The sequence below is a fragment of the Xyrauchen texanus genome, chromosome 22, assembly GCF_025860055.1.
Source record: "Xyrauchen texanus isolate HMW12.3.18 chromosome 22, RBS_HiC_50CHRs, whole genome shotgun sequence".
NCBI lineage: Eukaryota > Metazoa > Chordata > Actinopteri > Cypriniformes > Catostomidae > Xyrauchen > Xyrauchen texanus.
Window position 1 is genome coordinate 8355315 of NC_068297.1, and position 13303 is coordinate 8368617.

Sequence of the window (13303 nt, forward strand, 5' to 3'; positions counted from 1 at the left end):
TGATAACTGCTCTGTACCATTGTGGGGAGAAGAATAGCAACTCTGAATGCTATTCTGAGATGCTGGTTGGGGCTGTTTTGGCAGCATGAGGGATATATGATCCAAGATGGTGGCGCGGTAGCACGCAGCGGCCTCTCCGGATCCAAAATGGTGCTGCACTGTCTCTCACTGTGCCTATTGTCCTGTTCATTGTCAGAAATTTCTTGTACTGTCCCGTACTTTTTGCACATGTTTGCACGTGCACTTTATATAGGTATTTTATTTAGTTGTGTAGTCTCATGTGGTCCTGTGTTGGTCCTTTGTTGTTTTTATGTAGCACCATGGTCCTGGAGGAACGTTGTCTCGTTTCGCTGTGTACTGTACTAACTGTATATGGTTGAAATGAAAATAAAAACCACTTGAGTTGACTTGATATACACAATATTAGGCAGGTGGTTTTAATGTTGTGACTGACTGGTGTATATTGAATATGGATACCTTTCTTTGTAGGTTCTGGTGTTGATTCAAATGACTTTTCTTTGGTAACTTTAAGCCATAAAAACATTTTGGATTGATGTGTAGAATAATCATCCTATAGTCTAAAAAATCAGTACTGGTATATGTAATGATTTAATTGACATCCATACCTTTCTTTTCAGTGGCTAGTTTAGATTTCTCCTGGATGACTTCAGCCTCTACAATGTTGATAACATTAATGGACAATGATTTCTTTTGCATAACAGTAAAATTGCTTAAGAAAACTTTCATTAGATTCTCAAAACAAATCTAACCTTTCTTTTTAGGGGCTGTTTTTGATTTCTCTTTGACGATTTCAGCTTCTGAAATGGTGAAAGTACAAAAACATTTAGAGAAAGTGAAATATATTTTTCCATTTTGCTATTCTTGCATAGCGAAAACGTTGAATCATTTCAAAAGGATAAAGCACTCACGACATATCTTATATTGTATATGAATACCTTTCTTTGCAGGTTCTGGTGTTGGCTCAGGAGCTTTTTCTTTAGCAACTTTCTCTATAAAATTGGCATTTTATAATTGGTTTTATTAAACAGTATTTTATTTTTCATAAATTATTTTCATATAGTGTAAAGCAACAGCATGCAGGGTGTTTTATATATACAGTACCTTTCTTTACAGGAGATGGTTTAGCTTTCTCCTTGACTTCAGCCTCTGAAAACACAACGATTGTAAAATATTTGGTAAAAATGCAGAAAAAAAAAATAAAGACAGACAGAGAGAAAATCTTTACTATTGCCTTTGATTAGCAGGATTAGTATTTATTTTATATTAAACATAGCATAAAAACACACTTGAAGTTAAAACAATAGTACTGTAACACCTACCTTTCTTTACAGGGGCTAGTTTAATATCCTCCTTGAGGACTTCAACCTCTAAAATAAGAATTAGAGAAAATAAATTACTTTCTTTTGTATAATCTTATACTTTGCTTATGGATCATGTTAATTTGATAGGTAACAACGTAAATCAAACCTTTCTTCTTAGAGGCTGGTTTAGCTTTCTCTTTAATGGCTTCAGCCTCTACAATGGTGAAAATATTAAAGCATTTATCGTTCTCTTAAAATTGGCCCAGGAAAAATGTCTTGATATTATTCTCTCTAATAAACTAAAGTACCTTTCTTTGGTGCTGGCTTCGGCTTTTCTTTAGTTATCACAGGTTCTGCAAAACATGTGGGTTTAACCTTATTGACTGCATTTAAGACAGAGGCCATTTTTTGGAGATGTTTGATAAATCAGCAATGCTATGTCACAAAATAATAAGTAAAAAGGATTTCAAATTTAAAGGTTATTGGACATGTACCTTTCTCTTCAGGAACTGGTTTAGCCTTTTCCTTTGGAACCTCAACTGAAAAGCAGTGACGATGTAAATATATAAGCATTTGTGTCTACAAAAAACTTGGAATATGAAAACATACGGATGGGATTCAGTCCGGTATTCCAAATTGCAAACTTTAAAAGATAAAACATATGAATACTGTGTATCAATACCTTTCTTTGCAGGTTTTTGTGTTGGTTCAGGTGCCTTTTCTTTAGGAACATCAGGCTCTATAATATGTGTGGTAAATAATCATAAATCATATATATATATATATTTATACATACATATATGCAAGATGATTTAATTGAATCTATTACCTTTCTTCACAGGAGTTAGTTTAACTTCCTCGATGATTTCAGCCTCTACAATGATGATAATATAAAATGTTTTAGACAAGGTATTAAATTTAGCTTAGGAATAACGTTAATTTGATTGTTAACAATAAATCCAACCTTTCTTCTTAGGGGCTGGTTTAGCTTTCTCTTTGGTAATGTCAGACTCTTCAAATCAAAGGGAAATTTCAGTTTGTATTATGACAAACGTATAGTTTCTTAACTTGCTCAGTCTCTAAAATACTGACCCCTAGTTTAATATAGTAAATCTGGACTATAGGTCTATCTCTTCATTTGGACAGAATTACCAATACTGGTGACTTTATTTTAAAGCATCCTAAAAGCCATCAAGGGAAATCTCACCTTTTTTTGTTGTTGGTTCAGGTGCCTTTTCTTTAGCAACTTCAGGCTCTGAAAAACAGTTTCATTTTGTGTGATGAATAATCATTATACATGAAAAGCATCATTATACACAAGATGATTTCAATGATACTTATACCTTTCTTTACAGGAGTTGGTTTAGCTTTCTCTTTGATGACTTCAGCATCTAAAATGGAGGTGATGTGAAAATATTTAGAGATTGCTATTACATTTTACACATTAGGATGAGATCATTGGAACCCCTACCTTTCTTCTCAGGTGCTGGTTTCACTTTCTCTTTGATGACTTCAGCCTCTAAATATTGGTAACATAAAAATATTTATAAAAAGCAAAAGGTTAGCATTATCTTACAACATGCCAGGCGAAACAGTTTTGGTAACATTCCCCAAATAAATTCTGATTCCCACCGAGAGCGAACCATGTTATAGCGACCACAAGGAGGTTACCCCATGTGACTCTACCCCCCTTAGCAACTGGGCCAATTTGGTTGCTTAGGAGACATGTCTGGAGTCACTCAGCACGCCCTGGGATTCAAACTCATGACTCCAGGGGTGGTAAAATGGGCTGGTTTGAGTATTTCTGTAACTGCTGATCCCCTGGGATTTTCATGGACAACAGTCTCTAGAATTTATTCAAAAAGGTGCCAAAATCAAAAACATCCAATGAGCGACAGTTCTGTTGATGGAAATGCCGTGTTGATGTTGATAACTGCTCTGTACCATTGTGGGGAGAAGAATAGCAACTCTGAATGCTATTCTGAGATGCTGGTTGGCGCTGTTTTGGCGGCATGAGGATATATGATCCAAGATGGCGGCGCGGTAGCACGCAGCGGCCTCTCCGGATCCAAAATGGTGCTGCACTGTCTCTCACTGTGCCTATTGTCCTGTTCATTGTCAGAAATTTCTTGTACTGTCCCGTACTTTTTGCACATGTTTGCAAGTGCACTTTATATAGGTATATAGGTACATATAGGTATTTATATAGGTATTTTATTTAGTTGTGTAGTCTCATGTGGTCCTGTGTTTGTCCTATGTTGTTTTTATGTAGCACCATGGTCCTGGAGGAACGTTGTCTCATTTCGCTGTGTACTGTGCTGACTGTATATGGTTGAAACGTCAATAAAATCCACTTGAGTTGACTTGATCTACACAATATTAAGCAGGTGGTTTTAATGTTGTGACTGATTGGTGTATATTGTATTTGGATACCTTTCTTTGTAGGTTCTGGTGTTGATTCAAATGACTTTTCTTTGGTAACTTTAAGCCATAAAAACATTTTGGATTGATGTGAAGAATAATAATCATATAGTCTAAAAAATCAGTACTGGTATATGTAATGATTTAATTGACATCCATACCTTTCTTTTCAGGGGCTAGTTTAGATTTCTCCTGGATGACTTCAGCCTCTACAATGTTGATAACATTAATGGACAATGATTTCTTTTGCATAACAGTAAAATTGCTTAAGAAAACTTTCATTAGATTCTCAAAGCAAATCTAACCTTTCTTCTTAGGGGCTGTTTTTGATTTCTCTTTGACGATTTCAGCTTCTGAAATGGTGAAAGTATAAAAACATTTAGAGAAAGTGAAATATATTTTTCCATTTTGCTATTCTTGCATAGCAAAAACGTTGAATCATTTCAAAAGGATAAAGCACTCACGACATATCTTATATTGTATATGAATACCTTTCTTTGCAGGTTCTGGTGTTGGCTCAGGTGCTTTTTCTTTAGCAACTTTCTCTATAAAATTGGCATTTTATAATTGGTTTTATTAAACAGTATTTTATTTTTCATAAATTATTTTCATATAGTGTAAAGCAACAGCATGCAGGGTGTTTTATATATACAGTACCTTTCTTTACAGGAGATGGTTTAGCTTTCTCCTTGACTTCAGCCTCTGAAAACACAACGATTGTAAAATATTTAGTAAAATGTACAAAAAAAGAAAAAAAAAAAAAAAAAGAAAAAAATTAAGACAGACAGACAGAAAATCTTTACCATTGCCTTTGATTAGCAGGAATAGTATTTATTTGATATTAAACATAGCATAAAAACACACTTGAAGTTAAAACAATAGTACTGTAACACCTACCTTTCTTTACAGGGACTAGTTTAATTTCCTCCTTGAGGACTTCAACCTCTAAAATAAGAATTAAAGAAAATAAATTACTCTCTTTTGTATAATCTTATACTTTGCTTATGGATCATGTTAATTTGATAGGTAACAACGTAAATCAAACCTTTCATCTCAGAGGCTGGTTTAGCTTTCTCTTTAATGGCTTCAGCCTCTACAATGGTGAAAATATTAATGCATTTATCGTTCTCTTAAAACTGGCCCAGGAAAAATGTCTTGATATTATTCTCTCTAATAAACTAAAGTACCGTTCTTTGGTGCTGGCTTCGGCTTTTCTTTAGTTATCACAGGTTCTGCAAAACATGTGGGTTTAACCTTATTGACTGCATTTAAGACAGAGGCCATTTTTTGGAGATGTTTGATAAATCAGCAATGCTATGTCACAAAATAATAAGTAAAAAGGATTTCGAATGTAAAGGTTATTGGACATGTACCTTTCTCTTCAGGAACTGGTTTAGCCTTTTCCTTTGGAACCTCAACTGAAAAGCAGTGACGATGTAAATACATAAGCATTTGTGTCTACAAAAAACTTGGAATATGAAAACATACGGATGGGATTCAGTCCGGTATTCCAAATTGCAAACTTTAAAAGATAAAACATATGAATACTGTGTATCAATACCTTTCTTTGGAGGTTTTTGTGTTGGTTCAGGTGCCTTTTCTTTAGGAACTTCAGGCTCTATAATACGTGTGGTAAATAATCATAAATCATATATATATTTATACATACATATATGCAAGATGATTTAATTGAATCTATTACCTTTCTTTACAGGAGTTGGTTTAGCTTTCTCTTTGATGACTTCAGCATCTAAAATGGAGGTGATGTGAAAATATTTAGAGATTGCTATTACATTTTACACATTAGGATGAGATCATTGGAACCCCTACCTTTCTTCTCAGGTGCTGGTTTCACTTTCTCTTTGATGACTTCAGCCTCTAAATATTGGTAACATAAAAATATTTAGAAAAAGCAAAAGGTTAGCATTATCTTACAACATGCCAGGCTGAAACAGTTTTGGTAACATTCCCCAAATAAATTCTGATTCCCACCGAGAGCGAACCATGTTATAGCAACCATGAGGAGGTTACCCCATGAGACTCTACCCCCCTTAGCAACTGGGCCAATTTGGTTGCTTAGGAGACCTGTCTGGAGTCACGCAGCACGGCCTGGGATTCAAACTCGTAAAATGGGCTGGTTTGAGTATTTCTGTAACTGCTGATCCCCTGGGATTTTCATGGACAACAGTCTCTAGAATTTATGCAGAAAGGTGCCAAAATCAAAAACATCCAATGAGCGACAGTTCTGTTGATGGAAATGCCGTGTTGATGTTGATAACTGCTCTGTACAATTGTGGGGAGAAGAATAGCAACTCTGAATGCTATTCTGAGATGCTGGTTGGCGCTGTTTTGGCAGCATGAGGGATATATGATCCAAGATGGCGGCGCGGTAGCACGCAGCGGCCTCTCCGGATCCAAAATGGTGCTGCACTGTCTCTCATTGTGCCTATTGTCCTGTTCATTGTCAGAAATTTCTTGTACTGTCCCGTACTTTTTGCACATGTTTGCACGTGCACTTTATATAGGTATATAGGTATATATAGGTATTTATATAGGTATTTTATTTAGTTGTGTAGTCTCATGTGGTCCTGTGTTTGTCCTATGTTGTTTTTATGTAGCACCATGGTCCTGGAGGAACGTTGTCTCATTTCAGCTGTGTACTGTGCTAACTGTATATGGTTGAAACAACAATAAAATCCACTTGACTTGACTTGATCTACACAATATTAGGCAGGTGGTTTTAATGTTGTGACTGATTGGTGTATATTGAATATGGATACCTTTCTTTGTAGGTTCTGGTTTTGATTCAAATGACTTTTCTTTGGCAACTTTAAGCCATAAAAACATTTTGGATTGATGTGAAGAATAATCATCCTATAGTCTAAAAAATCAGTACTGGTATATGTAATGATTTAATTGACATCCATACCTTTCTTTTCAGGGGCTAGTTTAGCTTTCTCCTGGATGACTTCAGCCTCTACAATGTTGATAACATTAATGGACAATGATTTCTTTTGCATAACAGTAAAATTGCTTAAGAAAACTTTCATTAGATTCTCAAAACAAATCTAACCTTTCTTTATAGGGGCTGTTTTTGATTTCTCTTTGACGATTTCAGCTTCTGAAATGGTGAAAGTATAAAACCCATTTAGAGAAAGTGAACTATATTTTTCCATTTTGCTATTCTGGCATAGCAAAAACGTTGAATCATTTCAAAAGGATAAAGCACTCACGACATATCTTATATTGTATATGAATACCTTTCTTTGCAGGTTCTGGTGTTGGCTCAGGTGCTTTTTCTTTAGCAACTTTCTCTATAAAATTGGCATTTTATAATTGGTTTTATTAAACAGTATTTTATTTTTCATAAATTATTTTCTTATAGTGTAAAGCAACAGCATGCAGGGTGTTTTATATATACAGTACCTTTCTTTACAGGAGATGGTTTAGCTTTCTCCTTGACTTCAGCCTCTGAAAACACAACGATTGTAAAAGATTTGGTAAAAATGCAGAAAAAAAAAATAAAGACAGACAGAGAGAAAATCTTTACTATTGCCTTTGATTAGCAGGAATAGTATTTATTTGATATTAAACATAGCATAAAAACACACTTGAAGTTAAAACAATAGTACTGTAACACCTACCTTTCTTTACAGGGACTAGTTTAATTTCCTCCTTGAGGACTTCAACCTCTAAAATAAGAATTAGTGAAAATAAATTACTCTCTTTTGTATAATCTTATACTTTGCTTATGGATCATGTTAATTTGATAGGTAACAACGTAAATCAAACCTTTCTTCTCAGAGGCTGGTTTAGCTTTCTCTTTAATGGCTTCAGCCTCTACAATGGTGAAAATATTAATGCATTTATCGTTCTCTTAAAACTGGCCCAGGAAAAATATCTTGACATTATTCTCGCTAATAAACTAAAGTACCTTTCTTTGGTGCTGGCTTCGGCTTTTCTTTAGTTATCACAGGTTCTGCAAAACATGTGGGTTTAACCTTATTGACTGCATTTAAGACAGAGGCCATTTTTTGGAGATGTTTGATAAATCAGCAATGCTATGTCACAAAATAATAAGTAAAAAGGATTTCGAATGTAAAGGTTATTGGACATGTACCTTTCTCTTCAGGAACTGGTTTAACCTTTTCCTTTGGAACCTCAACTGAAAAGCAGTGACGATGTAAATACATAAGCATTTGTGTCTACAAAAAACTTGGAATATGAAAACATACGGATGGGATTCAGTCCGGTATTCCAAATTGCAAACTTTAAAAGATAAAACATATGAATACTGTGTATCAATACCTTTCTTTGGAGGTTTTTGTGTTGGTTCAGGTGCCTTTTCTTTAGGAACTTCAGGCTCTATAATACGTGTGGTAAATAATCATAAATCATATATATATTTATACATACATATATGCAAGATGATTTAATTGAATCTATTACCTTTCTTTACAGGAGTTGGTTTAGCTTTCTCTTTGATGACTTCAGCATCTAAAATGGAGGTGATGTGAAAATATTTAGAGATTGCTATTACATTTTACACATTAGGATGAGATCATTGGAACCCCTACCTTTCTTCTCAGGTGCTGGTTTCACTTTCTCTTTGATGACTTCAGCCTCTAAATATTGGTAACATAAAAATATTTAGAAAAAGCAAAAGGTTAGCATTATCTTACAACATGCCAGGCGAAACAGTTTTGGTAACATTCCCCAAATAAATTCTGATTCCCACCGAGAGCGAACCATGTTATAGCAACCATGAGGAGGTTACCCCATGAGACTCTACCCCCCTTAGCAACTGGGCCAATTTGGTTGCTTAGGAGACCTGTCTGGAGTCACGCAGCACGGCCTGGGATTCAAACTCGTAAAATGGGCTGGTTTGAGTATTTCTGTAACTGCTGATCCCCTGGGATTTTCATGGACAACAGTCTCTAGAATTTATGCAGAAAGGTGCCAAAATCAAAAACATCCAATGAGCGACAGTTCTGTTGATGGAAATGCCGTGTTGATGTTGATAACTGCTCTGTACAATTGTGGGGAGAAGAATAGCAACTCTGAATGCTATTCTGAGATGCTGGTTGGCGCTGTTTTGGCAGCATGAGGGATATATGATCCAAGATGGTGGCGCGGTAGCACGCAGCGGCCTCTCCGGATCCAAAATGGTGCTGCACTGTCTCTCATTGTGCCTATTGTCCTGTTCATTGTCAGAAATTTCTTGTACTGTCCCGTACTTTTTGCACATGTTTGCACGTGCACTTTATATAGGTATATAGGTATATATAGGTATTTATATAGGTATTTTATTTAGTTGTGTAGTCTCATGTGGTCCTGTGTTTGTCCTATGTTGTTTTTATGTAGCACCATGGTCCTGGAGGAACGTTGTCTCATTTCGCTGTGTACTGTGCTAACTGTATATGGTTGAAACAACAATAAAATCCACTTGACTTGACTTGATCTACACAATATTAGGCAGGTGGTTTTAATGTTGTGACTGATTGGTGTATATTGAATATGGATACCTTTCTTTGTAGGTTCTGGTTTTGATTCAAATGACTTTTCTTTGGCAACTTTAAGCCATAAAAACATTTTGGATTGATGTGTAGAATAATCATCCTATAGTCTAAAAAATCAGTACTGGTATATGTAATGATTTAATTGACATCCATACCTTTCTTTTCAGGGGCTAGTTTAGCTTTCTCCTGGATGACTTCAGCCTCTACAATGTTGATAACATTAATGGACAATGATTGCTTTTGCATAACAGTAAAATTGCTTAAGAAAACTTTCATTAGATTCTCAAAACAAATCTAACCTTTCTTCTTAGGGGCCGTTTTTGATTTCTCTTTGACGATTTCAGCTTCTGAAATGGTGAAAGTATAAAACCATTTAGAGAAAGTGAACTATATTTTTCCATTTTGCTATTCTGGCATAGCAAAAACGTTGAATCATTTCAAAAGGATAAAGCACTCACGACATATATTGTATATGAATACCTTTCTTTGCAGGTTCTGGTGTTGGCTCAGGTGCTTTTTCTTTAGCAACTTTCTCTATAAAATTGGCATTTTATAATTGGTTTTATTAAACAGTATTTTATTTTTCATAAATTATTTTCTTATAGTGTAAAGCAACAGCATGCAGGGTGTTTTATATATACAGTACCTTTCTTTACAGGAGATGGTTTAACTTTCTCCTTGACTTCAGCCTCTGAAAACACAACGATTGTAAAAGATTTGGTAAAAATGCAGAAAAAAAAAATTAAGACAGACAGAGAGAAAATCTTTACTATTGCCTTTGATTAGCAGGAATAGTATTTATTTTATATTAAACATAGCATAAAAACACACTTGAAGTTAAAACAATAGTACTGTAACACCTACCTTTCTTTACAGGGACTAGTTTAATTTCCTCCTTGAGGACTTCAACCTCTAAAATAAGAATTAGTGAAAATAAATTACTTTCTTTTGTATAATCTTATACTTTGCTTATGGATCATGTTAATTTGATAGGTAACAACGTAAATCAAACCTTTCTTCTCAGAGGCTGGTTTAGCTTTCTCTTTAATGGCTTCAGCCTCTACAATGGTGAAAATATTAAAGCATTTATCGTTCTCTTAAAACTGGCCCAGGAAAAATATCTTGACATTATTCTCGCTAATAAACTAAAGTACCTTTCTTTGGTGCTGGCTTCGGCTTTTCTTTAGTTATCACAGGTTCTGCAAAACATGTGGGTTTAACCTTATTGACTGCATTTAAGACAGAGGCCATTTTTTGGAGATGTTTGATAAATCAGCAATGCTATGTCACAAAATAATAAGTAAAAAGGATTTCGAATGTAAAGGTTATTGGACATGTACCTTTCTCTTCAGGAACTGGTTTAACCTTTTCCTTTGGAACCTCAACTGAAAAGCAGTGACGATGTAAATACATAAGCATTTGTGTCTACAAAAAACTTGGAATATGAAAACATACGGATGGGATTCAGTCCGGTATTCCAAATTGCAAACTTTAAAAGATAAAACATATGAATACTGTGTATCAATACCTTTCTTTGGAGGTTTTTGTGTTGGTTCAGGTGCCTTTTCTTTAGGAACTTCAGGCTCTATAATATGTGTGGTAAATAATCATAAATCATATATATATTTATACATACATATATGCAAGATGATTTAATTGAATCTATTACCTTTCTTTACAGGAGTTGGTTTAGCTTTCTCTTTGATGACTTCAGCATCTAAAATGGAGGTGATGTGAAAATATTTAGAGATTGCTATTACATTTTACACATTAGGATGAGATCATTGGAACCCCTACCTTTCTTCTCAGGTGCTGGTTTCACTTTTTCTTTGATGACTTCAGCCTCTAAATATTGGTAACATAAAAATATTTAGAAAAAGCAAACGGTTAGCATTATCTTACAACATGCCAGGCGAAACAGTTTTGGTAACATCCCCCAAATAAATTCTGATTCCCACCGAGAGCGAACCATGTTATAGCGACCATGAGGAGGTTACCCCATGTGACTCTACCCTCCCTAGCAACTGGGCCAATTTGGTTGCTTAGGAGACATGTCTGGAGTCACTCAGCACGGCCTGGGATTCAAACTCGTGACTCCAGGGGTGGTAAAATGGGCTGGTTTGAGTATTTCTGTAACTGCTGATCCCCTGGGATTTTCATGGACAACAGTCTCTAGAATTTATTCAAAAAGGTGCCAAATACCAAAAACATCCAATGAGCGACAGTTCTGTTGATGGAAATGCCGTGTTGACGTTGATAACCGCTCTGTACAATTGTGGTGAGAAGAATAGCATCTTTGAATGCTATTCTGAGATGCTGGTTGGCGCTGTTTTGGCGGCACGAGGGGAATCTACACAATATTAAGCAGGTGGTTTTAATGTTGTTGCTGATTGGTGTATATTGAATATGGATCTTTGTAGGTTCTGGTGTTGATTCAAATCCCTTTTCTTTGGCAACTTTAAGCCATAAAAACATTTTGGATTGATGTGAAGAATAATAATCATATAGTCTAAAAAATCAGTACTGGTATATGTAATGATTTAATTGACATCCATACCTTTCTTTTCAGGGGCTAGTTTAGATTTCTCCTGGATGACTTCAGCCTCTACAATGTTGATAACATTAATGGACAATGATTTCTTTTGCATAAAAGTAAAATTGCTTAAGAAAACTTTAATTAGATTCTCAAAACAAATCTAACCTTTCTTCTTAGGGGCTGGTTTAGCTTTCTCTTTGGTAATGTCAGACTCTTCAAATCAAAGGGAAATTTCAGTTTGTATTATGACAAACGTATAGTTTCTTAACTTGCTCAGTCTCTAAAATACTGACCCCTAGTTTAATATAGTAAATCTGGACTATAGGTCTAACTATTCATTTAGACAGAATTACCAATCCTGGTGACTTTTTTTTAAAGCATCCTAAAAGCCATCAAGGGAAATCTCACCTCTTTTTGTTGTTGGTTCAGGTGCCTTTTCTTTAGCAACTTCAGGCTCTGAAAAACAGTTTCATTTTGTGTGATGAATAATCATTATACATGAAAAGCATCATTATACACAAGATGATTTCAAAGATACTTATACCTTTCTTTACAGGAGTTGGTTTAGCTTTCTCTTTGATGACTTCAGCATCTAAAATGGAGGTGATGTGAAAATATTTAGAGATTGCTATTACATTTTACACATTAGGATGAGATCATTGGAACCCCTACCTTTCTTCTCAGGTGCTGGTTTCACTTTCTCTTTGATGACTTCAGCCTCTAAATATTGGTAACATAAAAATATTTATAAAAAGCAAAAGGTTAGAATTATCTTACAACATGCCAGGCGAAACAGTTTTGGTAACATTCCCCAAATAAATTCTGATTCCCACCGAGAGTGAACCATGTTATAGCGACCACAAGGAGGTTACCCCATGTGACTCTACCCCCCTTAGCAACTGGGCCAATTTGGTTGCTTAGGAGACATGTCTGGAGTCACTCAGCACAGCCTGGGATTCAAACTCGTAAAATGGGCTGGTTTGAGTATTTCTGTAACTGCTGATCCCCTGGGATTTTCATGGACAACAGTCTCTAGAATTTATTCAGAAAGGTGCCAAAATCAAAAACATCCAATGAGCGACAGTTCTGTTGATGGAAATGCCGTGTTGATGTTGATAACTGCTCTGTACAATTGTGGGGAGAAGAATAGCAACTCTGAATGCTATTCTGAGATGCTGGTTGGCGCTGTTTTGGCGGCATGAGGGATATATGATCCAAGATGGTGGCGCGGTAGCACGCAGCGGCCTCTCCGGATCCAAAATGGTGCTGCACTGTCTCTCACTGTGCCTATTGTCCTGTTCATTGTCAGAAATTTCTTGTACTGTCCCGTACTTTTTGCACGTTTGCACGTGCACTTTATATAGGTATATAGGTACATATAGGTATTTATATAGGTATTTTATTTAGTTGTGTAGTCTCATGTGGTCCTGTGTTTGTCCTATGTTGTTTTTATGTAGCACCATGGTCCTGGAGGAACGTTGTCTCATTTCGCTGTGTACTGTACT

At 35.5% G+C, this 13303-nt stretch overlaps 1 protein-coding gene across 50 annotated transcripts in view; it reads right to left on the reverse strand.

The window, feature by feature from the left end:
• Window positions 1–13303, reverse strand: part of si:ch211-266g18.10 (titin) — a 65516-nt gene that overhangs the window by 12074 nt on the left and 40139 nt on the right. For 10 of the 50 annotated variants that reach the window (XM_052153103.1, XM_052153106.1, XM_052153154.1 and 7 more), the window contains 52 exons: window positions 12471–12518; window positions 12343–12390; window positions 12207–12254; window positions 11964–12011; window positions 11820–11867; window positions 11060–11107; window positions 10932–10979; window positions 10791–10847; window positions 10603–10647; window positions 10417–10461; window positions 10275–10322; window positions 10127–10174; window positions 9909–9953; window positions 9743–9796; window positions 9562–9609; window positions 9418–9465; window positions 8321–8368; window positions 8193–8240; window positions 8052–8108; window positions 7864–7908; window positions 7678–7722; window positions 7536–7583; window positions 7388–7435; window positions 7170–7214; window positions 7004–7057; window positions 6817–6864; window positions 6673–6720; window positions 5574–5621; window positions 5446–5493; window positions 5305–5361; window positions 5117–5161; window positions 4931–4975; window positions 4789–4836; window positions 4641–4688; window positions 4401–4445; window positions 4235–4288; window positions 4049–4096; window positions 3905–3952; window positions 2794–2841; window positions 2666–2713; window positions 2530–2577; window positions 2287–2334; window positions 2152–2196; window positions 2005–2061; window positions 1817–1861; window positions 1631–1675; window positions 1489–1536; window positions 1341–1388; window positions 1123–1167; window positions 957–1010; window positions 771–818; window positions 627–674 (listed from right to left, as the gene is read on the reverse strand). In XM_052153103.1, the coding sequence (XP_052009063.1) occupies window positions 627–674; window positions 771–818; window positions 957–1010; window positions 1123–1167; window positions 1341–1388; window positions 1489–1536; window positions 1631–1675; window positions 1817–1861; window positions 2005–2061; window positions 2152–2196; window positions 2287–2334; window positions 2530–2577; window positions 2666–2713; window positions 2794–2841; window positions 3905–3952; window positions 4049–4096; window positions 4235–4288; window positions 4401–4445; window positions 4641–4688; window positions 4789–4836; window positions 4931–4975; window positions 5117–5161; window positions 5305–5361; window positions 5446–5493; window positions 5574–5621; window positions 6673–6720; window positions 6817–6864; window positions 7004–7057; window positions 7170–7214; window positions 7388–7435; window positions 7536–7583; window positions 7678–7722; window positions 7864–7908; window positions 8052–8108; window positions 8193–8240; window positions 8321–8368; window positions 9418–9465; window positions 9562–9609; window positions 9743–9796; window positions 9909–9953; window positions 10127–10174; window positions 10275–10322; window positions 10417–10461; window positions 10603–10647; window positions 10791–10847; window positions 10932–10979; window positions 11060–11107; window positions 11820–11867; window positions 11964–12011; window positions 12207–12254; window positions 12343–12390; window positions 12471–12518 (2517 nt within the window). The remainder of the gene's footprint in view (window positions 1–626; window positions 675–770; window positions 819–956; window positions 1011–1122; window positions 1168–1340; window positions 1389–1488; window positions 1537–1630; window positions 1676–1816; window positions 1862–2004; window positions 2062–2151; window positions 2197–2286; window positions 2335–2529; window positions 2578–2665; window positions 2714–2793; window positions 2842–3904; window positions 3953–4048; window positions 4097–4234; window positions 4289–4400; window positions 4446–4640; window positions 4689–4788; window positions 4837–4930; window positions 4976–5116; window positions 5162–5304; window positions 5362–5445; window positions 5494–5573; window positions 5622–6672; window positions 6721–6816; window positions 6865–7003; window positions 7058–7169; window positions 7215–7387; window positions 7436–7535; window positions 7584–7677; window positions 7723–7863; window positions 7909–8051; window positions 8109–8192; window positions 8241–8320; window positions 8369–9417; window positions 9466–9561; window positions 9610–9742; window positions 9797–9908; window positions 9954–10126; window positions 10175–10274; window positions 10323–10416; window positions 10462–10602; window positions 10648–10790; window positions 10848–10931; window positions 10980–11059; window positions 11108–11819; window positions 11868–11963; window positions 12012–12206; window positions 12255–12342; window positions 12391–12470; window positions 12519–13303) is intronic. The other 40 variants (XM_052153104.1, XM_052153109.1, XM_052153112.1 and 37 more) reach the window with 40 other exon arrangements.